Source organism: Aquila chrysaetos, chromosome 12 (assembly GCF_900496995.4).
Source record: "Aquila chrysaetos chrysaetos chromosome 12, bAquChr1.4, whole genome shotgun sequence".
Classification (NCBI taxonomy): domain Eukaryota; kingdom Metazoa; phylum Chordata; class Aves; order Accipitriformes; family Accipitridae; genus Aquila; species Aquila chrysaetos.
The window spans coordinates 11,422,003-11,449,985 of NC_044015.1; the positions used below are offsets into that span (position 1 = coordinate 11,422,003).

General features: G+C 36.2%; 1 protein-coding gene across 8 annotated transcripts in view; it reads right to left on the reverse strand.

Annotated features, from left to right (window-relative positions):
* RABGAP1L (RAB GTPase activating protein 1 like) overlaps positions 1–27,983 on the reverse strand; it is a 265,221-nt gene that overhangs the window by 192,572 nt on the left and 44,666 nt on the right. For all 8 annotated transcript variants that reach the window (XR_005933627.1, XM_041127540.1, XM_030034313.2 and 5 more), the window contains 3 exons: positions 26,327–26,471; positions 11,561–11,654; positions 5,788–5,938 (listed from right to left, as the gene is read on the reverse strand). Coding sequence is in view for 7 of the 8 variants with exons in the window: in XM_041127540.1 (XP_040983474.1) it covers positions 5,788–5,938; positions 11,561–11,654; positions 26,327–26,471 (390 nt within the window). In the remaining variant the exon portion in view is untranslated. The remainder of the gene's footprint in view (positions 1–5,787; positions 5,939–11,560; positions 11,655–26,326; positions 26,472–27,983) is intronic.

The following is a 27,983-nucleotide window of genomic DNA, read 5'->3' on the forward strand; positions in this document are numbered from 1 at the left end:
GCTCTAAATTGATCAGATTTCATCCAGCCCAAAAAACAATACATTTGCTCCGCCTTCTGCAGCAATGGAATGTACTTTCATATAACTGGCCCCTATTGCCTGAGAATTACACCTCTGGGTGATTAGTGCCAATTTCAAATTATTATATTACTGAGCTAAATTATTGTCATGATATGGCAATGTTTAATCCCCAAAGCAATGCCTCTCCTATCTGCTTCAGACTTCGGAAGAATTCTTAGCATTTTCACTTCTGTAGAGTGGCTTGAAACATTATTGGCCCAGATGCAGAACACCATTACACAGTCAGCAGACAAAGCTATGTTTTGGCCAACTCTTCTGAAGCCTGACCCTTTAATTAGTTATTATCTCTAACTGTTCTGGGCACATGCTCATATTGCCAAAGGAAATTATGACTATAAACAAACAATCTTATTTTTGGTTCTCTTACAAGTCATTTGGAAGGACAGCCATTTAGTCTTTCTTGAAGACCTTTGACTCAAAGTCACCATCCATCTCAAAAATGGGCACATTCATATGCAAACTTTCATTGATTTTGAGTCACATACTACCAACATCTACTTTACCTGAAACCAGGTTTCTTTTTCTGATCATACTTTAAAAAAAAAAAAAATAATAATAATAATAAATTTAAAACAAGTTTTGTTTCCTTAAACCAGAGCAGCAGCAGCATTTAAAAGTAGTCTGTATATGCTCTTAGATGAACTTTATATATACAGCTCATTTCTTAATGGAAATCAGATTGTAAACTGAAAGTCTTTTATAAAGAAATCACATATTTAACAATCATAAATCCTACCTTAAAATGGTCCATCCAAAAGTTTTCAAACTACATAATGTGAATGACTGCCTTCTTTTTCTGCCTTCATTATTTTACTTGTACAACATAGAACCCTGACAAGTGTTACTTTCTAAACTTAGGATAAAGGACTTGAGCATACATAATTTCAAGAGTAATCAGTAACAGCACTACAGAACAGGCACCTGGTCTGTAACGCTGAAAAGGATGAAAAGAAGTCTTGCCCTACAAATTTAGCAGTGCGAACACATACAAGAATGAAACCATCTAAAACAGAAAAGCAAAATGTTAATAATAGGCAACATAAGATGTAATAAAACATCTGTCCCAATTCAGATGTAACAAGTGTTCTACAGTAAGTTGCTTTATTACTGCCGTCAAGTGACAGCAGATTTCTAATGATTTACACGTTGACAGTGCCTGACACCTATTCTAAAATAGAGTGGGCCAAGGTGGAGCTTAAGTATTGCTGAAGACAATTACTAGTCACCTCAACTGTAAACGGGGCAAACTGTGGCTTGCCACTGGTTGGTTTATCGGAGCATAGAATATATTTTGTCATGGAAAAATTCATCTGAGTCTCTTGAGAGGAACCAGTGAAGCTGAACACGAAATAGTGTCAAGTAGGCAAGAGAAAAAACTCTACGAATGAAGTGACCCTAGCCTGTGCATGTTTTTCTACTTACATTCTTTTAACTAATGGATCTGACACGCTTTTACAAAAGCTCTACATACAAGCACCAGTATTACCCCTTCATTATCATCACATAAGAAAATTTTTCCCACTCTGATTTGCCTTTGTCTTTTCCTTAAAATAAATAAATAAATTTAAAATAATACATAAATATACATTTATCTCTGCTGATGTATGTTTTATTTTCCCCTTCCTATACTGGGCCGTGTGCAGCAGGGTCAAAAGCCTATGGCACACACGCCAGAAAGGTAACTAAGGCAGATTTTGATTGTTGTACAGTACAGATTTACATATATGTCAGAAACGAAGCAGCTGCCAAATCAAAACTCCTACTCTCTAAAATTGTATGCAAGACCTACCATTGTGCTCCAGTCAAAATTTCTGAGATGCTCATGGTAATCACCAGGCTGAAACTCAGCAGGAGACGTAAGATACAGCAAGATAGTGCTTGTCAGTAACAAAGTATTAGTGAGAGCAGAAGTATTTCTTTCTCCCTTCCCTCCTGGAACTCCAAACTCCTAACCTAGGGATGGGAAATGTATTGGCATGTTGTCCTGGTTTCAGCTGGGATAGAGTTAGCTGTCTTCCTAGTAGCTGGTACAGTGCTATGTTTTGAGTTCAGTATGCAAAGAATGTTGATAACACACTGATGTTTTCAGTTGTTGCTCAGTAGTGTTTAGACTAAAGTCAAGGATTTTTCAGCTTCTCATGCCCAGCCAGCGAGAAAGCTGGAGGGGCACAAGAAGTTGGCACAGGACACAGCCAGGGCACCTGACCCAAAGTGGCCAACAGGGTATTCCACACCATGTGATGTCACGTCCAGTTTAGGAACTGGGGAGTGGGGGCAGGGAATTGCCACTCAGGGACTAGCCGGGTGTCAATCGGTGGGTGGTGAGCAATTGCACTGCGCATCATTTGTACATTCCAATCCTTTCATTATTGCTGTTGTCATTTTATTAGTGTTATCATTATCATTATTAGTTTCTTCTTTTCTCTTCTATTAAACCGTTCTTATCTCAACCCATGAGTTTTAGTTCTCTTCCCGATTTTCTCCCCCATCCCACTGTGTGTGGGGGAGTGAGTGAGTGGCTGCGTGGTGCTTAGGTGCTGGCTGGGGTTAAACCACGACACGTGTGAATGCTTTGATGTGGGAAAGGAAACACAGTTCACTAGATCATTCTTGACATGACAGACTGCTGACCTCCAGTGCAGAGGACTACAGGACATATCTTTTGGAGAAAATAAGTACAGCATTGATTTTTCTAAGTAAGACAGAAATTTTATTTTGCTTTCTGTGCTGAATTGAAACACTAAAACAAGCCCCAAATTACTGTCTCCTACAGAACACATAGAACAAAACACTCTAACTGAAAAATAGTGCAGTAGATTTCAGAGCTGTGCATAGATGGATATGTACAGTGTATCACGTATACCAGATCTGTTAAGTGATGTGAATAATAGTTGGCTAATCTAACATACTACTCCTGCACAAACTGCACGCAACTGGAGTAGAACAACAAACAGTTGTTTGAGATCACAGTCTCTAAAGTAAATTTAAAATGTTGAGTCTGCTATCATTCAGTTCCTCACAAGGAACATGTTTTTGGCCTGCCAGCAATACAATTCTCCTCCTCCACTAGCAAGCACAGTTTCACCAGGAGTTAACCAGCAACACTGTATTACAGTTCCAGTTTTTACCAGATTTCTCTCTGTTCCCCTTAAGAGGCAGTTGTAAATTATGTATCATATATTCAATACTAATAATTCCAGCTATTGCATTCACCTTTTAAGCTATGATAGTAAAATAACAGTTTTCAAGATTTGTGCCTCAAGTTAGCCCCCTCTGAAATCTTCTTCAGGACAAAATTCCTTTGGATCTCATAATCAAAGAAATCAAAGATGTCAAAGATGCTTTTAAAGCCAAGCCTCGTTCAAGAAAACTGGCATCCATTCCTTACCATACTGGTAAGTACTGGCTAACACTATATTAATTACTACAGTACTCTATAGCATTTTGCTATAGTGTTACACAGTTCAGCCATGTTATTTTGATCACTGGACAAAAAACCCCAACTGCACCTATATAAACTTCCCTTCTTACAAATCCCTGGGTGCAGAGATTTTTCCAGCATACCCTCTTTCTCACTGAGGTACTACAATTGGCAATTTAGCCAAACGGTGCAGGTAAGGCTGGATGACCAGAAAGCAGAAAGGGCCATTGTTGGAAGAGCAGGCTCTCACAAAGGAGCTGTTACAATGAGCTAGGAGATAGAGCAGCATGGGACAGAGTGTTATGAAATGTTCAAGGGAACTGCAGTAGCGGGGAGCTGTTTAAGGGAGAGTGCTGTACCAGGGGGATTTGCATGAGGAGGTAAGTAGGTAGTGGATCAAGTTCACAGATGTTACTACCACCTCCTACTTCTTGTATCTCAGCACACTTTATTCTCAAGACTGGAAGTGCAGAACACTGCCACCTCCAATCACCTAGGAATATCTTACAGAAGTACGCTCAGGAATGCACTCTCTTGCAGAATATACTACTAAAGTGGTCAAGACATCTACAAAAATGTCCAGCTTCCAGAATTGAGCCTAAACAAGAGAGAAACATTAAGCAGAATGACCAAAATAAAAGGAGACAAATGTCTCAAAAGGTGGACAATCTGTGTAAACGTATGTGTAAACTGAAAGAATCAAGATGAAAGCTCTGTATTTGATGAAAAAAAATAAATAATTATGGAAAAAATAAAGTACATCATGTTGGTATATTGGGATGGTAGCATACAAACAATGCAGAAAAAAGAAATCAGTTCTGCTTTTCATACAGAAGCAGCAAGTGAACAATCATTAATAGCCAAATAACTCTTAAGTTTAACATGCATATTACTATTGACATGCATATCACTACAACAAAGCTTTTAGTAGGATTTAGAGTAATATATACATGCCTCTCTCTCTCAAATAGCTTCATTCACATTACTGACACACCAAAATGAAACTGAAAGAAATTCTCTTCACAGACATAAATATCAGATAAAAATTCATTAAAAAATTAGCTGTCAAGTTTTTCTGGAGCACCCAATATTAACTATTCCTAAAAATGGGCCTTAGCTTTGGTTTGGCATAGACTCTCTCCTGTTCAGTTCTTTTCATGAATCCTTTCATGCAACATATGCCACATGATGTGATCACCAGCAGTTGTATACAGTCAGACTATAGCAGAAATTTTGTGCTTTCAGAATAAAAGTGATTTGCTTCAGAAAAAAACCTGAGTTTGCAGAAATGCTTCAGTTCAGAATAGGATTTAATTTTCTAATCCATAACAGTACAATATTTCAGATTAAATACTGTATGCAACACCATCTTCCAAAATATACGTCAATGAAGTATTTCTATCATGAAAAGGCCAAGTGTAGCAAGGTATTTTTAAGACAGGAGGCCCTAGCGTCACGATAAGGCTTGCATTTTAGAAGTTTTCCACTCCCTCCTCCACTGTGAAACAAACATCTTCCCCACTTTTGGAAAGCAAGAGCAAAATAATGGAGGTGGTTTTGATGCAACATACAGCTGACAGATGTCCTGTGAATGGTTTCTAAGGAAAATATAACCCAACTACAACGTCAAAAAGAAAAACTTACACTATCAAAACATCCTTTTTTATTGGTAAAGGAAAAAGAAGCCATGAGGACAGCTCTCACTCTGGGGACTCTTAAACTTTGCAAACATAGCGGGTAGGTCAAATTAAGAAGACAAGTATCAAAAAGATATGACAACATTACAAAAGGGAACTTTTACTAACAAAGTCTACCCCAGCATTTTTGTATGGACAGATGATTCATTCCCTAGATAACAAATCCAACATTTTCTATCAGCAACATATAAAATTATCTTCATCTGTTTCTGCCATTATGACCATTTTTGAGACTGCTGTTTTTCTCAGAGTGCACAGTTACCCTGTAGTGGCAAGAATTTTAGAACCCCAAATGGTGAGTTTACCTCAGCACCTGAACAACAAGGTGATGTACTTATTATCATCACAGCAAGTGAATAGAAAGCTAAATGTCAAGCATTACTACAGATATACGTCAGCAATTTCTATTGTTAATGCCATTCAGCAGATACCCATAGCAGGAGGTAGTCACCTAATCACAATGTCAGTTGCTTAAAACAAGTCAAACTGTCTCTTGCTACTTTGCCACTGAATAAAACTGCTGCTCAGTAGAAATCATTTTAACCAAAGGAAAAAAAAAAAAGGAAAGAAAGAAAAAAAATCACTTACCATTGTGATGAGAACTCTATATTTATCCAGCATTGCCTGGTTGTCATGGCATCCTGCCAGCAACTGCCAAACCTCTGCCCTCAGTGCTTCTGGAACACCACTTTTTACCAGGGTAGATAATCCATTTGGTCTCACAACAAGATTATTGTGCCTGAGAAACAGACAATCGTTTGCCTATTATACTTCAACTACAGGAGCAGAAATCAAGATAAAAAAAATATAAAAAGTTATAAAACTTTCCAAGATTATTCTGAAAAGTAGAGTCAGCAACTGGCAACAAACTTTTCTTCCACTGGTTACACTAACTAGTATTTGTCAGATGGAAAGCAAAAATTCTGCAAGGATTTACAGTAAGAACCAGTTGCAAAAAGTAATGTTATCCAAATTCTCTAGGTGTAGAGAAATTAATGAAAATTAAAACAATAAATAATTGCAGATAATTGAATTAAACTGGCTAATGAAGAACAATTTGAATTGAAAGAGAAGATGATGCCATCTGTGCAGACAATTCAATTTAAATATTTGTTCTACATATACGTTTAGCTTAGGTTAAGAACAGGAAATTAAAAATAACCTAAGATGTGTAGAGAAATAAATTTTGGAAAACAAATAAAGGCCAGTTTTAAGAGTACTAACGTGAAGACTGAAGTTCCAGTTTTACACTTCATACCAAGAGTACGTTGCAAGTCCCACAAAGCAGTAACACTTGCACACACCTTGGTAAGATCCCACCATCCCAAATAAATCTGCCCTGTTAGTTTGAGCTAGTGTTTTACTATCTGTTTGTACACACACCAAGAAATGTAGGAAGAGAGTTGCAGGACGACTTTTTTTATTCTCCAATACTGTGTAATTAATCCTACAAAAGTTGTTATATAGAACCATGAAAAGGCCGTATTCAGACAGGTTTAATATTAAAGTTCTGTTTTTCAAAAATAATCCCATCACTGAGCCCATACATTTGGGATAAAATGACTGAACATGCACAATATTGCAGAGCTTTCAGTCACAGATGTTTAAACATCATTTTGGGGATAATAGGGTTTACTGATCCAGATTAAACCTCGCTTTGACTTATTACGGCAATTTTCCTAGCAATGCAGCTGGAAGACCACGTGAATTAACTCTTTATTTTTTCTAACATAGGAAGTGCTTTGCTCTGTTATTGTTTTGACCATTGTTATGTTTTTCAACTCTACTGGTAGGAGAATAGCAAGAGTGGCAGTTTAGCCAAATGCTAGTAAGCTGTGATTAAATTAAATAACCTGCAATTTGACCTTCGATTTTAAAGTAAATGTTTAGAGTACTTATTCTTTGAAATAGGTCATTAAGATATGAACAGTTTACCACTACTGTTTAAATTTAAAAGGTGCTCTAAATAAATTTCTTTCTCTTCCACTCCATGGATGATATCTCCAATTTTCCAAATGACTTGAGAATTAAAAAAAAGAGTGTGACTATACAGAGCCCTTATTCTTTTAAACACAGTATTTATTTGAAATTTTAAATGTGTAGTGCAATACAAGTAATGTCAAACTTTATCATTCAGTTAGCCAAATTAAAACCCAACTAGGCCCTTTCCTCTTTTTCAGTATATTTTGCAGCAAGTCACATTAGACTAATGGTCTTGTGATGGGAAAAAGCTAGAAAGAAAAACCAATATTCACAGAAGTATTAAAAGGACTAGACACTCTAAGCAGTTACAAAATTATGAAATGTACATTCAGGAATAAATAAATAAAATACACCAGAAACTTAAAGCTCAAGTTGTGTGAAAATGAAGCATTCATAGCACACTTCAAATCAGATTTGTTTGGTCATGGATTTGGTCATATGTGTTATATGAGAAACACAGAAGGCCGCCTCTGAGGACTCAGCAAGCAGATAAAATTAAATGAACAGCTAAAAAGGTACATTCCCATAGAAATGTAACAGGGAATTTTCCAGCAACACCTAGAAAACAATACAAATATCTTATGGCAACAACTAACAGAGATGCACATTCCATGCTGTAATACCATCCTTACTAATGAACGTATTCACAATTGAGAATTAAGCATGCTACAGTACACCAGATTTTACTGGATTTGTCACATATTTAGATAGTTTTATGGTAGAGCAGCATCAGACCATGTAGTAAATCATAACTCTAACAGACAATTTCTCAGTGTCTGAATGTCTGTTTGGGAAACAGCTTGATCAGTAATAATCCTTGCTCTGTATTCTACAATAATGAACAAATACTCATTTTTCCCTCCTTTGTGTAGAGGCCCAGGGACCTTACAGTCCTAGACACCTTCTGACACCTGCTTGGCCAGACTATAACAGAAACAAGCATAATATAAAAGCTTGTCTTATTCTGGTCTTATCCTTTAGCATGTGGGAAAAAATGGGTCATTCATGGATGCTGATATCTTTAGTTTGTTACAAAGTGCTGTAATTCTCCCACGCAAAATTCAAAGACAATTTTAAAACATCAAAGAGCAAGGATACAGAACCATAATGCATAGACTATCCTCCAACTTGACAAATATTTCAGATCAAAGACTGCTATTGACCATTACTACTTTAAAAAAAAACAAACAAAAAAACCCAAAAAAACCCCAAAAACACACACAAAAAAAACCCAAAAAAACCAAAAAAAACCAAAAAAAACCAAAAAAAAACAAAAAAAAAAAAAAAAAAACCCCAAAAAAAACCCAAAAAAAACCAAAAAAAACCCCAAAAAAAAACAAAAAACCCAAAAAAAACAAAAAAAAAAACAAAAAACCCCAAAAAAACCAAAAAAAACCCCAAAAAACAAAAAAAAAACAAACCCCCCCAACCCCCCCAAAAAAAAAAAAAAAAAACCCAAAAAAAACCCCAAAAAACAAAAAAAAAAACCAAAAAACCCCCAAAAACAAACAAAAACAAAACAAAAAAACCCCCAAAAACCCCAAAAAAAACCCCAAAACCCCAAAAAAACCCAAAAACCCCCAAAAAAACACCCCCAAAAACCCCCCAAAAAAACCCAAAAAACCCCAAAAAAACCCAAAAAACCCCCAAAAACCCAAAAAAAAAAACCAAAAAAACCCCAAAAAACCCCAAAAAACCCCAAAAAACCCCAAAAAAAACCCAAAAAAACCCAAAAAAACCCAAAAAAAAAACCCCAAAAAAAAACCAAAAAACCAAAAAAAAAAAAAACCAAAAAAAAAACAAAAAAAACAAAAAAAACAAAAAAAAACCCAAAAAAACCAAAAAACCAAAACCCCCCCCCAAAAAAAAAAAAAAAAAAAAAACAAAAAAAACTAAAAAACCAAAAAAACCACCAAAAAAACCCCAAAAAAACCCAAAAAAACCCAAAAAAACCCCCAAAAAACCAAAAAAACCCCAAAAAAAACCAAAAAAACACAAAAACAAAAAAAAACACCAAAAAAACAAAAAAAACCCAAAAAAACCCAAAAACACATCAGAAACAGTTAAGTACTCAGCTAATCTAGCTTAGCTTGCAAGAACAACTTTAATGCTGAGGATGCGTAAACAATAAAATAAATTAAAAGATACTCCATTAGTTTCCAACTGTTTATTGTATCTTTTTTCTAAATTATCTTACTCTTATTCCTGTTTATATGTTTGAAGGAGACTCTTGGAGCAATGTTTCTGCTGAGTCAGTCCGTTAGGTTACAGTGACATTTTAATGAAATTACAAGAAGCAATTAAAGTGCAAGAATTTTTTTATCTAGGAGACAAATCAGCACATCAGCTCTCCAAGTGGAAATGTTAATTTTTGTTTGTTTACCTTTTTTTACAAGTGCACAGATATCCCACTAGCATATGCTGTAGTTTTCAACACACTAGAAGATTTTATTTCAATCTATTTTTAGTTTTCAATTTGTTAACATTTTTCATCTGTTACTCTTTCCAAGTTCTGTTCTTAAAATGTAACATAACACTATTCAAGAATTCAAGTATTTTATATGCTTGAATTTATCTCAAAAGATAATATTGCTTGAGACACTCCTAAAGAAAATGTTTGCTACTGCTAGTCTTCAAGCTGGCTGGGATCTCCCCATTTCTCATCCCATTTTTAACTTATTCTAAGGTGTTTTAACTACTAAATGATACTCTGAGTTAAGTGTGTAAGTTATGTTAGGACTTCAAAATAGTTTACTCCAAAAGTCTTCAAAGTTTTGTCTCACTGAATAGCATACTTGAGTGACTTAAAGAAATAATTGGTTACATGAAGCTTGAGAGAATGAGCTGTGGGCGTTTTTTTATTTCTGCATGCTTATCCACAGGAGTTCAGATATTTGTCAAGGACAAAAGTTAAAACTAAAAGAATCAACTGACAGATGAAATAAAAAAAAAAAAAAAAAAAAAAAGTAGCATCTTCCAATGCAAATGCACTGCCCATTGAAACAAACCTGCCACACAGTTCTTTAAGGACCCAGGATGGCCTTCCTCACTGGCCTTGGGGTGCCAGATATAAAATTGCAAGCAGTTTATAAACTCTCTCTTAAGATGTCTTTTAGAACAGGCTTTGGAAAGTTCTGAACAGCTCCAGAGCAGATCCACTTACAGCCTCTTCAGGTGAGGAAAACACTTTGTCTCTAGGGATCAACTGACTTCCACACTTTTCCTCAGTATTTCCTTACATCATTCAGAGGGTCCATAGCCAGAATATTTGTACAGTCATTCCATTAAATATCTGTGCTTCCCCAAAAAGATCTTTCAATAAGGCCAGAAACTTGGATGACAAAATAGTTAAAAACAAGCAGGAAGGAAGGGTTCCGTTAAGCTCAATAAAATCTTGTGGTGTCTCATTGAGTAACCTTTGCATGAGATCTCCATTAAAGGTGAGGTCAGCAGCAAGAGGCTGTGTTTCTCCAAAGCTACGAAGTGGCCAAGGGGGAATTGCCCAGATAAATCCTTAAAACGTTTTTCAGCTCTCTTTTCAGAGTTAGGAAAAGGAAACTTTGCCAATTCCACATTAAGGGCCTCTGATTATTTTTGTCTCAGGCAGCAGGAGCTATTTCTTAAAAAAGGGAAAACCAAGTAAGTGGTTCTGGCATTTGCTAATAGTATAAGGTCTCTCAGAGGTAGCAAATACGCAGACTTTCTTCTCTCTTGGCAAAGTATACGGTGCTACTGAAGCACTTAATTAAACCACAGAAATAACACTGTTGAGAACATACTCTAGGCTTACAATATTCTTCATTTTACTCTCCAAGAGAAACAGTTTTAGTGAGGATCACAGTCTTTCTAGAACTCCTTTTCAAGTGCTTACATATAGCACATTAAAAAAAAAAAAAAAAAAAAAGAAAAAAGAGTGCTTCTAAACAAATCAATCAATTAAATGTACGTCAGCTAGAAAAAATGGCTTAGATAGGACAGACTGGAGTTGCTCTGTCTTTATAATTCTAGCACTAAGAGGCACCGAGTTTCATAAGAGCTTAACATCCAGCCCCAAGGAACACAGGTGGCTACAAAGTTCTGCATCTGAAGACTACACCTGCAGTGTGAGCATACTTGGACATATTCTCAAACACTGAACGAAACAAGATTTTTGCAGACACTGTGGGAGAGATTTGTCAAATAACTGCAAGTTAAAATAAGAGGATTTACCAGTCCCTTTTAAAGTAGGTTTAAAAAACACATTTCAATGTGTTTTGTATTTTATTTTTTAAACTGTGTAAGCTGAAGAATTCCAAACCTCCTGCGCAAGAGCATATAGTCTCATAAAACAAAGAAAAGGTTACTATTTAAAATCTAAATTTAAGAAATTAAGCATTACCATCTCCCCAGTAATTCTCCCCAGGAATACAAAATCTTCTCAGGACAATCCTTTGACACATCACCAGTGCCACTGGAGAGTTCATTATCACTCTCTGCAAAAAAAAAAAAAAAAAAAAAAAAAAAAAAAAAAAAAAGACAAAACAAGAAAACAAAAGCATGCACAGATTTACCAAAGAGAACAGACATTAAAGATGCATACACATAGGTCTCAGACAAATTCTTCTCACATATCAGTTTTAAAACCACAAAAAGACATAGGAAATATTAGTGGAACCATAAAGAATGTTTAGCAGATTTGACAAAACAAGTGTATTAATAAAGTTACCATAAAGTTCAAGAGAACAAGACTAGGGAATAATTCACAGCATTGTTACAGGAAAAAGGGCTGGGATCTAGAAAAACATTATGTGTGTAAAGATTCAAGGCTGTCAACTATCCATTTAATGAAATTTCACAATGCAGTATTATCTAAAAGTCACATCCATTCCAGAGTTCACATAAAGAGAACTCTCTTTTAAAGCATAGTAGATAACACTACTTCATTACACTGCATCCCTTATGTGCCATTCTGCTCTCATGTGGTACTCTGATCTGAAGAAGCCTATTCAAGAGCCACAAAATAATTTTTTTTACTGAAATAAGTTCATGGATGAGCAGCAAAAACAACAGTGTGACATGAAAGGTCTTATTGCATGGAACAGAAAAGAATGCTTCAAATGGAAAAGAAACCTCATAAGTATTAAGAATAAAACACTTATGGAGGAATATATGTCATTATATGACTAATATACAAAACCAGAAGGGATAACGTGAGCCTGGGATAGTGTGCTCAAAATCCATTCAATCCAAGTAACCATCCAATTTCCAAGTGTCTTATGGGTCTATGCAGCTGTCCACACTAAGTTGAACAGTCTAACTCTTTAGAGCAGCTCCTCATGTGGATGTGGTTTTGCAGTTATTTGGACTTTTTCCAGTTTCATCTGAAAAAAATACTGCTAAAAATTAAACGAGTGCAATTTCAGCAACACCAAACATTGACAGGGCTCCAGTTCTTAGCATCTTTACTATGAAACACAACCTAAAACAGACACTGCAACAGCCCCATTATCCTGAGAGGCCTCTGAAGCTATGGATAGTTTACATGTTAGAGGGTCTCCAAGGTTGCTCCTTCTTACAAACTGAGCTGTCTCAAGAAGCTAAAATAAGAGAAAAAAGGAGGACCAAAGCTATATCTGCTCCCCAAATCCCTTAGATACTACTCTCTTCAACACAGCTCAGTCACACCTGGTTGCTGACCTAGTATCTTTAATTCCTCAGGTACATTAAACACTTCACCTCCAACTTCATGTAGACAACAGTAGTAGTTCAGATAGAGAAGGATCTTCACTACTTGTACAGTTATCCTCTCACTTCAATTACACGTTTCTAATTTATAGTCTCAGCAATTATCAAATACAAGTCATTAATAAAAATATCATCAGTGCTTGAATTTGACAACAAACTGTGAGGAGAAAGATAGCATGTACTGTATTTCAAGGACAACAGCAAAAATGCTGCCGTGAGAGAACAGAGAAGCAAATCAGAAATCTCTTTGTATTTCAAATTGAACATTAGATTAGTGAAACACTTTAGCGTGGAACCTGTTTGTACAGCTTTACAGGCCCCAAAATACAAGACCAACCTGCAATTAAATACTCCCCCTTAGAATTAAAAAAAAACAAAAAAACCCCACCCACACTCAGATCTACAGGAAACTTGATTTTAAGGTTTTCCAATCTTTTGCATACATTCACTAGATCTGAAGATGGAAATATGAAGATCTAAAACCCCCAAATTTATAATTTTAACTAAAATTTTATATCACTATAAAAGGTTTCCCAGTAACCAAAGGAACCCATTTAGTTCCATTGGAAGAAATGTATCTCAAGACTCAACTTTCCTTTCATTTTAAAATTACCAAAAATATTGTAAAGACAAATCTCCTCACTTACCACTCAAGCCCGGTAATAACTCAAAGAAGTTAAGTTAAAGCAATTAAATGCATTACATTTTTTAAATTCTCTCCTCTCCTGATTTGCCTAACTGGATCAAAGTGATCAATTATAAATGCAGCCCTTCTACTTGCCATGGAAAAAAATTTTGAGGGAGCCTTCTCTAGATTGAGTACATCGTCCATTCAGAGACACAAGGTACACGGTAATGATACTGGTACATATTAAGAATCTTAAGAAACCTGGCTCACACCAGACATATATCATTAACCACAATTTCAGAAAGGTTTCACACATTCAAGGTAAAGACAGACAATCTGGCACAAAATTCTGAAAGGAGAGATTTGAATTACTTTGGAGAGACTGAAGAACCACAGTGCATCTCTACAAGATCTCCTGGTGAAAATATACACAAACAAATCTTGCAGTCTGAAACAGAATCTGATAAAGAAGAAAATCCCCAACCAGACCAAAATGTTTAAAAATGAAGCTACACTGAATACTTTCAGGAACGAAGCATCCTAGTTGTTATCTGATCCAAACCTGAGCTTGCCAAGGAATACTAGTATCAGACAAAAGAAACAAACCCCTTCTTTTCTCACTACGCTGGTGTTCTATGCAAAATTCTTCAAAGCTCTTAATTCTTCAATGTTCTTAAGGAGATCAGTGTTACATAGCATACATACTCCAGCAAGATATATCACAAAGCTAAAGTGCTTCAGCCCTGAAAATTCTTTCATCTGGAAGGCTTAACAGTATTTGGAATGTATTATTCAGTTATATGTCAGAAAATCACAGGCCTTAATTAGAAATGCCATATGCTCCCTTTCAAAACACACTAACGTCAAACTTCAAAATAGAACAGGGCAAAGGAAAGAGAATAAACAGCTTTAAAAATCTCTATTTTGTTTCCACTCTGAAGACTATTTACATATTCTAACCTGTGTAAGCACTTAGGTATAAATTAGGGCGGCGGGGGAGGAAAAGGGATATTTAACTGTAGATGTTCTTCTCTGAGGTGTACTTTTACACATTTTTTTCCACATTCTATAGCATCTGTAAGCCAGGAGCATTAGCCAGGGCATGATTTTATCCACCCTTATTCTGCTGGGAATGCAACAGATCCCTTCCTCTAAATGTACTGTGTACTTCTCCCTTCCTCCTTTATTTGCCCTGACCTCTCAGAGCCTATCAAGTAGACAATAAAACTTATGGCTCATCAGAACAGGAGGAGAACGGGAGATGTCTCAAGGGAGCAAACTTGAGGGGCTGGGTTGTAAATGGGTGTACAAACAAATAGCCTTTAAAAATACTTACAGGTAAGCCTCTCAGGCTTTTTGATTGTTTGTTTTGAATTGCTATGTGATTCACAAAATTCACAAAAAAAACTTGCTTTCTGGATGTCTCATGAACCAATTCTGTGAATTCAGAGCCTCTCTTTAAAGCAAGCCTGAAGGATCGCACTCCCACAGTAAACATTGCTATGCATGGCTTCAGCACAGAATCATAGAATAGTTTGGGCTGGAAGAGACCCCTGGAGATCATCTAGCCTGACCTCCTACTCTGAGCAGCCCTAGTTAGATCAAGTCACTCAGGGACCTGAGTGGGAAAGTAGAGTCTTGAACACCTTCAAGAAAGGTGACTGTAGAATCTCTCTGGACAACCTGTTCCAGTAATTGACCGTGCTCATGGTTTAAAAATAAACCAACCAACCCACCAAAAACATCCTTTTATCTAACCGGAATTTCCCAGGTTCCAACTTGTGTCTGGTGTCTGTTGCCTCTCAGCCTGTGATTGTGAACCTCTGAGAAGAGCCTGGCTCTTCTACTACTCTGATGTAGTAGTTGTAGACAGCAATAAGATTCTCCTCTGCACATTTTCTTCTCCAGCATGAACCAAACCCAGCTCCCTTAACACCTCATTGTTCCTCATATGCTCCTGCCATCTGGCCAGCTTGGTAGCCTCCACTGGACTTGCTCCAGTGTGTCAATGTCTGGCCGGTACTGGGGAGCCCAAAACTGGACCCAGTACTCCAAAGGCAGTCTCAGAGGTGCTGAATAGAGGGGATGGAACCCTTCTCTGGACCTGCTGGCTAGACTTCTGCTAATACAGCCCAGGGTGTGCTTGGCCTTCTTTGCTGTGATGGTACGCTGCCGACTCATCTTCAACTTTTTGCCTGCTGGGATCTTCAGGTACTTTTCTGCAAAAGTCGCTTTGTATCTGGTTAGTGTCCAACCTGTCTTGTCACATGGGGTTATTCTATCACGGATACAGGACTTGGCACTTGCCTTTGTTGAACTTCACGAGGTCTTGCCAGTGCATTTCTCCAGCCTGTCCAGGTCCCTCTGAGTAGGAGCCCTGCCCTCCAGCATTACCAACCACTCCTCCCAATTTGCTGTTGTCCACAAACTTGCTGAGGGTGCAACTCGGTCCCATCATGGAGGTGATTAATAAAGACATTTAACAGGACTGAACCCAATACTGATCCCTGAAAGATACCACTACTTACTGGCTGCCAGCAGGACTTTGCACCATTGATTGATTCTTTCATCCCAGCAGTCCAGCCAACCTTCCAACCACATTATTTTTTCACTTATCCAGTCCCTATCTCACTGATTTAATAGTAAGGACACTATGGGACATGGTGTTGGAGTCCCTGCTAAAATCAAGGCACACAGCATCCACTGCCCATCCCTTGTCCACAGCACTGGTCACCTTGTCACAGAAAGCAATGAGGATGGTCACAATGATTTGCCCTTCATAAATCTATGCTGGCTGTTCCAAAGCACCTTGTTGTCCTTCATGTGTTTAGAAACTACTTTCAGGAGTATTTGCTCCATAACCGGTCCATGGACTCAGGTTAGACTGACCTGGATCTTCCTTCTGGCCCAATGATATTTGCTTTTCTTCTTTTGGACATTTGCCATTTGCATGAGATAAATATGGAAGCCTATACAGATACCACTCAGGTTGGGGGAGGATCTCCAGATGACCAATTTTGCATATACTCTGTTTTGTTAGTACACCTATAGACAAACTTAAATGTGTAAAAAATGGCCTCTTTCAAAAAATCTGTAGGGACATTCAAGAACAAACTAAATCTAACTGGTAAGAAGCTTGGCAGCCTATGGGATATATATATAATTTTGTGCCTACTCCATTTAGAAACACTCATTACATAAATTATTCATTATATGAGTGGACTATTCAGAATAGGGCACAAAGAGTTATACTTTAAGTGGCCCAGCACTAACATTTATTATGTAACAATACTCTATTGACTAGGCTCAATTATAACTTCCCCCCCCCTTTAAAAAACAGAATCCAACTTGCAGAAGTATGATTGTTGGTATGAAAGACCTCTTAGCACTTTAGCAGCACCTTTAGCAAAATAAACTATGGCTCATTATTCTTGGTAACCAATAATTTGGAAAATGCTTCCCAAAGTGGGCCATCTTCCACATAGCAGAGGCACCTCTTTGGATTTAGTCTGATCCAGAATAGCCTGAAAGGCTGTTTTTAGTGGAAGACAAATAAAACCTTCAGAATTACAACAGTTACCTTCAATATGAAATGGCAATAAGGTTATTTGGGGGGGGGGGGGGGGGGGGGGGGTGGAATGCATTTGGGTTTTTTTGTTTGTTTTTTTTATAATAAAGTATTTGTAACTATTTAAGTGCCACAGAGCACCTTACGCAGTAAAATGGCTGTACACATTTGGAGCACTGTAAAACCATGAGGAGCTTTGACTGTCTCCCAAGATAGCAACAGAGTGATTAAGACAAGCCTTATGAGACAGCTCCACTAGGTTATCCAAGTTCTTACTTTTTAACTTAAGAGAACACAGGTCTTGATCATATAGGCCCCTGCAGATATTTGTCTGATCTAACCCTACAAACCTCCCGTTAACCTCCTTAAGCAGTTCATTCCAAGGACTTCATTATTCTTACTCTATGGACTATATCTCTCAGTTCAAACCTAATTCTTTCTACCTGCAATTTATGCCAATTACCTTTTTCTCCTAAACAATTGTAGCACATCTCACTTCCAAAAAAAAACCCAAAACCAAAAAACCCCTTTTATTCTTTCTTCTCTAAAAAACTCTGCTTCTTTCCTCAAAGGACACATTCTCCAGACTTCCACTCATTTCTGATTTTTTTTCCTCCAGCTGGTCTGTATTTTTTCTTGATGAGAGGTGTTCAAACAAAATACTGAGGCATGAACTGTTCAAAACAGAAAAATTACGCACACAGTAACTCTTTATTACAAGCAAATACCCCACAGAAAAAAAAAATACATACAGAGACACAAAATCTTGGCCTCTTCTTCCCCCTCATTTATTTTGATAGCAAGAGGCTTTTGAGCCCACAAACACAGAACATGGAGCACCCTTAGAGGATAATGCTAGTATTCATAGCAGCACTGGCAAGTTGTGCAAAGACTGTAACAAAATATGGTGAGAAACCAACTCAGAAAAAAGTCAAATAGCACAGGTGTTTCTCTCTCTCATCAGGTACTTAACAGACTCTTGCGAACAAAAGTAATCAACTATGTTAATGGATACTTTCCTTTTTTGACTTGAGGAAATAGATTCCAGTTAAGAACTCTTACTCATGTCAACAAAAATTGAGGTATTAAATATGCTTGAATGTTTTTAATCTTCCTGGTTTTACACTGAAAGAGGGGGGGGTTGTTTTGGGTGGGTTTTTTTTGAATGGGCCTTTTTTTGCATCTTACTTTAAAAATTTTCCTTTAAACAATACTCCCTCATCCACATTTAAACCAATTATATAGCTACAGGAGCTACTTTTCCAATAGATTCAGTTCTCAAAGAAATCTACTAGATCACCTGAAATATGACAATACCTTAAAAGTCAAACTCATTTGTCAGTTGACAAAAAAGACAAATAAGGGGGAAAACTATACTGTTGTTTCAGAGAGTTCAAGCACAAAAGTGAAGTACATCCTAAAATGAAAAGAAATGCATGAATATAGCAGATAAAAATGAACAGGTGGGATTTGAGCACTGATGTGAAGAAGAAAAAAAGATTTTTAATGAGTTTTAATTGAGAAGCTGTTAGAAGTGAAATAAAGAGTAGGTGGAACTGAAAAATAATATAGTTGAGGCAGCCTGAAGGAGAAAGAAATTAGGTCATGAGGATAGGTGGGAATAGAATTGGAATACTTCAAAAATGAGAAGTTTGATTTTTATGTAGGAGAAGAACAAAAATGAAGGGGGAGCTGAAGTTGGCAGCATATTATCAGGGCAACAAGATAGACGTTACTGACATGGAATCATTCCATACATACTAGATAAAAGAGGATCGTGAGAAAGGCCACAAAAAAAAAAAAGCAAGTTTCCATTTATAAGGTAACAGGAAATTATACAGTATGAACAATAGCTTTGCCAGGAAAGGCAAGAGTGAAACAAAGTTTAAGTCATGAAATTCATCCTAGGATTAAATAAGGTAGATTTTCAGAAAGGTCCAACTTTTCAGTGCATTACAAAATATTCTGATGAAGACAACAAGATTTCAAAATGCCTTCTAAATGATATATTTATAAAATTACAATCCTCAGTATATTTTCTTATTTAGAGGGAAGATCAATAATCAGGAGCAGAAAAATACGGATTTATGAATATGAACAAAGACAACTTGCACTGAATTCTGCTCACAAGAACCTTCTGTTTATATGCAAGTTACATAATTAAGTTAAAGAAGAATTAATTTGGCAGCTACTGAAGTACATATAGAGTAAAAACAAAAAACAAATATACCTGAATTCTTCACTAAAAGCAAAGCAGTAATAGCAAAAATCCAGTATCTTTATTCTTACTCTTTTTTATGAATTATAGGATACACATTTTTCACTTAGAATCATTCAAGCAAAAGCTGACAAACCCCAAAATTTTGATTACCTTGCAAACAGTTTGCAAATTTAATTGCTACTCTATGTAACCGAAATCTGGATCCCAAAAACCCATACATTTGATAAACACTGAAAGAGGGTGGAACAGCATGGGATTAGATGTGGAACAGCATGGGATTAGATGATGTCTGTCTTTCACTCACTGCATACAATAATGGTTTTCACACATATTATAAAGAAGTCTGTGCAAAATCTCTCAAAGGACCCACACTTCTACTTTGATACAATCCTGTTGGTTGTGTAAAACAGCTAGCCAAACCGACTTTTTAATACAACAAAAAATTCTGCGCTTAAAAACACGTCTTTGTTCTATGCCATACAGTTTCTACACAGGCCCTGCATTACTGTCATATTAACAAAGAATCATTAAAAAAAAAACCAGTCACAAAAATAAACCTTAACTGTGCATCCAAATCTGAGTGTAGAAACATGCGCAAAGAGATGATTCTACCCTTGTGTAGTGAATATACAAGTGAGCCACCATGACATATCTAAATTTGATGTACAAATGCTTAAAGCTGAATAAAAGAGTGGAGAAAAATTATTGCTTCAGTTCAGTAGTTTTTCTCCCACACAGATGACAAAGCCAACTAAATGCTGCACAGTGGAAGTATTCTTGTAAATATAAACATCTTCCACATGTACTGTGCTGTCTGAAAACTGACATCTTTGAGAACATGCAAGAAAATCAAATTTGAGATGTTGTCACAATTCTAAGGCAATGCAACTCTTTACTCCGTATTAGTAATTTACAAATTTGTAGATTAGTATCTACTGCCATATTTTATATAATCAAACGCAAAAAAAAAAAAAAAGTCAACATTATAAACACATAAAAATTGTGCATTGCCTGGCATTTACTTCAAGTACCAAGGCAATATGAAGGGCACTTTGATTATGAAATACTTAGACTTAACAAAACACTAGAAAGCTAATGACCAAAACTAAAAGGACAAGAATCTCACTTTGAGGTTGACAATTATTAGTAAAAAGTCAGGGGGAACTGTTTGTTTAGAAAAGTCTTTCCAATCATCTTTATATAAAGGTGGTTAAATAAGATAATTTTTAAAACTATATGAAATGTGAAATTATATGAGCATAGTAGCGGCAGCTTGAGGCCACACAAAACCATGGCACTCATGACTGAAACCTGAGATCCTCTAGCAACAGGAAGTTCTAATTCCTAATAAACCACCAGGATTGCAAATCCTTTTTCAAATTACTTTCAAACTACCATACTGTTTATAGGCAGACAAGGAAAAGACAACCCGTACTGAAATAAAGCACCCAAAACATTCAAAATAAGCTGCAATTGCTTCCAGACAAGATGCAAACACGAATTTATGCTTATTTATTACTGAAAGTGTCTATTTTGTATGACAATCTGAAGTGATTTTATGTAAGTTGTAACAAAAAGGATTGAAATCCAAGAAACAGATATCACCTATGTACCCAAGGAACTGAAAACTCCCTTAATTTGAAAGTAATTTTTCCCATCATTCTGCAGGAACAAACCAAAGTCGTCAACAGATTTCCCTAGAGTATTCATGAACCGTAGGCCAGAATTATGGAATTATATTTTACCTTGAACTTCGCAAAGCCAGCGTGAACAACAGATTTTATCAAAGAACAAACCCCTACCTACAATGTGTTCCCAAGCGCACGTTGCAGGAGTGTCTTGCGGACACTGGAGAGGAAGAGGGGAATATAATACCTCAAAGTAAGTCACACTCATTTGAGGGCCTAGCCTGCAAACCTAGCTTACAAGTGAACTCCAACAGCAATCTAGGACACAGGACAGGAAAGAACCTGAAACCCAGGCAGGTTACCTTGCCTGTGCTTCCATCTCCCTATAAATCTGAACAGAAACAACCTTAAAATTCCCCAGTTTTCCATTTAATTTACAACCCTGCAATTTCATTAAATACTTCTGTAATCCACAGAAGTGCATCAAATTAAAAATATTTCAAATAGTTGCCTTTTAACAGAAAGGCCATACTTGCATGAACAAACTTAAATAAAACTGTAACTGTCAACAAAACCTGCCACCATTCAGGGCATATTAAAAAAAATACAGTCTTCTGCACTCAGTTGTTTTTTGTTTTTTTATATATATATACTAAGGAAGGGGTCATATTCTTTCTGGCAGCACAGTAATAGCTGCAGAAGTCAACAGAGTGCATTTATTCTACGATTCTATGATTTTTAATAACAAAAGTTAACTTGTAAGGCATGAAAATAATCCAATTCAAAAGAATGGGTAGTAGAGTCCATAAAACGACATCAAGCTCATCAGGAATATTTTCTGTTCCTTTGGAAGCTATAGATCTGCATTCTTCAGAAGTGCTTGTATTTTAAAACACATCTCTTACGGAACTGCAGCAAAGGGTTCTTGTCTGAAGATAGCCACTAGGCAAATGACCTCATGAATTTAGGATTTATGAAGTTTTAGTTCATTTGTATGGAAACAGCAAAAAGACTCCAATACAGATTTAACTGATCTTGTTTAGGACTTACCAACATTACTCTGTATTGGATTAATATAACAAACAGTTCCTATGAATTACATGAAGCTATTGTTAATTTGGATGAAAATGCAGAGTTGACTATTTCCACACTACTAATGTCATTCTCACTCAGTCATCCTCATTTGTTCACACTATCCCTTATCATAAACCCCGATTTTATTACAAAATACTCTCAATAGCTCTATTGACTCCTAAAACACCACCTCCTCTACTCCTTTGCTTTTCTGAATCCTGAAAACAGCTTCTACCCACCCACAACATTCAACACAGTATCCTAATTTAGTCTAGCTGATCATCTCCCATCGTTTAGTATTGCCCAGTCCTTATCTACTGTACACGCCACCTTTCTGTGCTGTCCAATACATCACACTCGGATTTCTTTGAAGCTTTCAGGGTCCTCTATCCTTTCATTTCTATTTTCATTGTCAAATTTCACCATCTCCACACTGAATTTCTACACCTTTTATGTTAATTTTTCTATTGTATAATATCTCTTTTTGTTCTTAGAGTTAAGACAGCTAATAACTAAACACCAAACATGTTTCAATAGGATTCTTTTTGGTTTAAGCCCACTGTTTATGGATCAGTATCCACTATGCTGTCAAATGCAACCCTGCTCAGCTCACAGCTGTCAGAAAAATAATATCTAAAGTATCAAGAAATCTATTGTTGCAGTAAATAAAAGCACAAACCCAAGCAGTACTGCATTCCTGGAGTCATTTGAGAGCGTTCTAGGGGCAATCTACAACTCATGCTCAGAAACTTCTTTTTGGAGACTTGGTAGGCATGTTATCTTTTATCTATCATGAACTACCTGTTTCAGGATGTCTGCTAAACATCCTGTGTTTACTCTGCAGGCAATTTATGGATTGGAACAAGAGCTAGTAACCAAAGGCTTGGGACCACATAAAACTAAAGAAAAAAAAAAATCTTCAACTCAGTTACAATCAGTTTAAAGACCATTTTCTGTTTTTAAACAGAATTGCTCCCACTTACAGTGATCCTTACCCGTCTAACATTATTCCAAGAAGAAATTCAAATGGAGTTACCTAGTATTCTCCTGAAATGTTGCATTATGGGTTAAAAAAAAGAACTAAAATATTAGCACCAAAGGAAGGTCATCATTTCATCCATGGTCTAAGCAATACTGCTGCTAAAAGAAGCCAACCTATTCTTCCCCTTCTCCTGTGTTATTTGTTTCTAGGACTACATTCTCCTTGCAAATGCTTCTGCCGGAAAGCAATTTTCTCCAATCCTTAGGCTCACACATGCAGCCAGGCACTTCATCCTGCCATAGAATGGCACTACAATAAAAATGCTTTGTGAGGCTTTGTCTTTTTTGAATAATGCAATATACAAACCATTGTTTTTGTACATGTTCTCACTTACTCTTAATGCTTCAAAAAGGAGAAAGATTAGTTCAACCAATTGTCCTTTGCACCTTGTTAGAAGGTTCTACTCAAAATTAAATATTAACAGTGAACTTCTCTGCTTATTGATAAAAATTGATACTTAAATGCACTTCATTTGAAACGTTTCCAGAAAGTGTTAGAATTTCCTCATTATTTATTTTAATCTTTTAAAATTATACTCTAAATTTAATTGAAAACTTCTTATCAAGGAGTGTACTTTACATTCTAGGTTTTGACAAGAAATCATTAATATTAATTATATTTTAAAAATTATTATCTCCAAATCAAGGAACCTTAGATGACTGGGTTACCAGAAATATCTATTACAATATTAATAATTTAAAAAAAAAAAAAAGTGAGGCTGATCTGAAAGATCTCTAAGTAGCTATTGCACGATCTTTGCAAAGATCTTAATTTTTTTATATAGCTATTCAGATGAAAAATAAAGCTAAAATGAGAAAAGAATATTAAAAGCTAAGAATGTTATTTAGTGAATACATTATCTCAATTTTCTGTATGCAGTTGCTGCACATTTGAAAGGGACTATGTCTAACACTAGTATAGTAATTGTTTTAAATCATTATTGGGGGGATCATGTTTGGCTTTTCAGTAAAGCAAAAAGAACAAGAATATTGAAAAAATGCCTTCTTTCTTATGAACATCTTTATTTGTATACTCATAACAAGACATCCCACTGAGCTGTGTGTATGCACACATACACACAGTACACAGAAGTCAGGTAAGGTGCAAATGAGGCATGCATTCTTATACAAATGAAACTGCAATGCATAGTGCTTCTGAAGTAAATTAATATTCTGTGGGCATGTAGGATATATACGAGGATATAACAAAAACAAAACCAAAAAAAAAAAAAAAAAAGAAGAGAACAGATAATAATCCTCAATATCTGTAATGGTAACACCAGCCTCTGGCCTATGACATAGTAAAGTCCCTTTAATGCACACCTGCCCTAGTCAGGTTGCAAGCAGAAAAAAACCTATATGGCCAGGTAGCTACCATCCTTAACATTAAAGAAAAGAAAAAGCCTTCTTCTAAGGCTAAGACAAGACATTGTAAACTCAGGGGGGTTTTTTCCATCATCATAATTAGTACCCTGAAAAGAAAAAGAAAGAAAAAGAATGAAGAGATTTATTTAGAACAACTGCAAATGACTCATTTAACCTGCATATCCACTAGGATAGATAACTTCTAGGCAGATAACTCTAAATGCAGTTTCCATGAGAACAGAGTCACATCATGATATTTTTAATGTCTTCTCTTAGGAAGTAATCTACATTTAAAATATGGAAACTAGCATTAGGAAGCTAAACCAAAGTTAAACGTAGGTTCATACCCCAGTGGAATACTTTTATTCTATAATAAAATAAAGCCATTCTATAACAGTACCAAGAGGACAATATCCACACTATTACTAATTGTGCTACATTCATCAAATTCTGGAACAGCGTTTTACTCTTCCCAGTAAGAAGCAGTATTAAAAAAAGTATTCAAGTAATTACTTAAACCCTATCCTATCGAGCAAGCTCCAGAAAACATTCTGACTATACAACTCAAACATCCAGCAAGGAAAAGAACACCCACAGATGTTGAAATGTGCTACACTGAACCACAAGACCCAAAGGTCAAATCTGAAATAATCCTTGCTATGAACAGTAAAGCAATCCCACATACCAACTAAATATAAAAGGTCCTTTAGAGAAAATAGTATTTTTACTATTCAGAAGTGGCACTTGATGCAAAAGAGGGAGTAACAGTGATAGTCAATGCCCATCCCGCTCTCTCCCAGGAATTGGGAGGTTTTCAATTCACCAAAGAGCACCTGGCTGTGGGTTTTGTAAGGCTGGTATCACTTGGGATATGTGGGGGTTTTTGTTTGTAACTGGAAGAGAGTAACCATGTAGCCAATACCTGTCTGCTCCTGACTGTGTTAATCACAGGGTTCTGATTTGTATTGTATAAACTAATATCCAACTACTTACCTACAAGTAAGAATCAAGAAGGAATTTTCCTGCTGTAGTAAGCGAGACTTTTTATAGTATTGACAGAACAGTGCCAGAAATCTGAAGAATAACTTTGTAAAACTATCATGAGTTCTGGTAGGTCAGATATCCAGATCAAAAATGGCACATAGAAGGCCTATTCTGAATGCTATGGGCTAACCCTCAGAGTACAATGAGACAATAGTAGGCCAAGGGCCTTCAAGAAAACAAACAAAACCCCAAACAAACAAACAAAACACCAGTGGGAAAGACACTGAGGTAGCGTTAGCTTTGGAAGGGACAGGCAAATACACTGGGTCCATGAACAGCAGCAATCCCCAACATGATCCCCAATTGAACCAGGAGATATTTTGATAAGCCCTAGTTACAAATGAGGGAGAACGAATCACATGCTAAGCAGACGGTTTTGGGGGTGGGGAAATTCTCCATATGAGTGTGTCTGGGATATTTTTTGGTTTTCTTTACAAACAGGCATTTAAAGCCCTCCATTTCAAAGCCCATTTCAATGCTGTCCTTTAGCAGCACATTCAAGGCAAATAGCTTCTGATCAGAAGAAAATCCCCCTAGAAAAGGTTTTCTATCTTGTAAGCAGAGCACAAGTGCACCAGTAACACATTCTGAAGCAAATAGAAAAAAGGACATGCGTTTGCTGCTGCTGCTGCTACTGGAAGAACTCGAAATAATGGGTTAGTAAAAATGCCATTACTAAAGAACTGCTGCTAGTAGGAAGTTACGTGTGATCTTTTTGTCCAAAACAGTTGTATTTCTAATAGACACAAATAGGAAGAATTAAATGAGTAAATTAACAGCAGAAATATAATAGTACTATCTATGGGAATATCTATGGGAACCGTAAGGGCTCATTTCTCATTTGTTCTTACCTTCTTCTGCCTCATCCTCTTGGGATGACATAGGCCCTCCTCCACTTCTTGGGCTGACCAATTCTTCCTCTCTTGCAGATTCTCTTTGTAGACTGACAACTTCATAAATTGCGTCCCCAGCACTTGTGTGGTTTTTTCCTTCAGACTGAAAGAAAATATGTGTATTTATCAGGTCCCCGCTGTCAATAAAATACAGTTCTAATAGTATGCCAAACTCAAACACATAGAAACGAATCTCCTATCAAGGCTAAACAATAGTTTGGGCAAGACTCCCTCTTTGCAATGGTACACATAGACTGGCAGTAATTGACAGCTCTGTTTCTCTTTAAGTTTTATAGGTAGAACATATAAATAAAACTGCATTATTTCAAAGCTGCCTCTTAACAACCATTTTAAGTATTGTTCAGAACAATGATAAAAAAATCTTCCCAATTTAAATAGCTATAATGAGATGAGGTCAAAGAGAAACCACAGCAAAAGAAAAGAGGAAAGAACAAGCAAGAAAAATATTGGAGTAACTGACATCACAGAAATAGGAATCGAATGCCTGAGGGGGGGAAAAAATTTAATGGTAAGAGTTTTTAGTAGGTAAAGACAAGACTAAAGAAACAAAACCCTATGCTTTTTGAAAGCCATAAATTGTAAAAAGCTCTTTGTAGTGTTTTATGCATTAAAAAACCAGAAAAATTCATCTTTCTTCCACTGAGTATAATTTGTAATATACTCCTTTCAATGGGGAAATGTACTGGCTGTACCTAGCTATAAAATTTGTGTTTGTAGCCTAAGTTTTATTTACTTCTGACTTTTATATATGTGTGTGTCTGTGTGTGCACACATGCACAACTCATGAATATCTGTCAATCTAACAGTTACATTAACTTGAAAATTTACATGTGGTATCTGTAACTATATATATTTGAGGTCAGAATATTTTCAGTGGAAATAATTTTGTTCTGTAAAAGCAGCTTTTCTTCCAAATGTGTCTCTCCAGGAATTTGGTAACTTCAAAGGCAAACTACCTCAAAGGTTGGAGGGCAGGGGGAAGTTGTTTTTTCCTTTTTACTTCAAGCTGCAAAAGTTCAGAGTTTAATCTAAGTCTTTCATGTTCAATGGACTTTTACATGAAAAAGAAGTTAGTTACCTATACGTTAAGCACTGGATACAAGATTACAAGCTTTAAAATAAAAGGAGTATTAGTTTCTCCTCTGAGTTACAGTTCTGAACACAATTATTATTCAGTGACATGCAGTGATTAATATATTTGTAAAGAATTGTATAAAATTGCAAACTAATGATTGTATTAAATGAACCAGCCCAAAATGTTGTGCTATTTTGTTCTTTGTGCAACTTGCCTAATCAGTTAAAATAAAGTTATTTTTTGAACATATTAAAAACATCAAATTAACCATGAAAAAGAACACAATTTCAGTTAAATAATATTCAATTTGTTTAAAAAACAAAATTATGATAAAGGTGGAAGACCCCATAACACCTTCACTGGAGATACACATGAACTGCTGACCAGCACTTACAGTTTCAACAAGATGGTGAAATCATGCAGATGGGTAGTTCAAATAGGGACTGCTTGGACTGACACAATATAAATTATTTTATACTGAGAAAACTTTCCTACTGTATTTTAGATTATCATTCAATT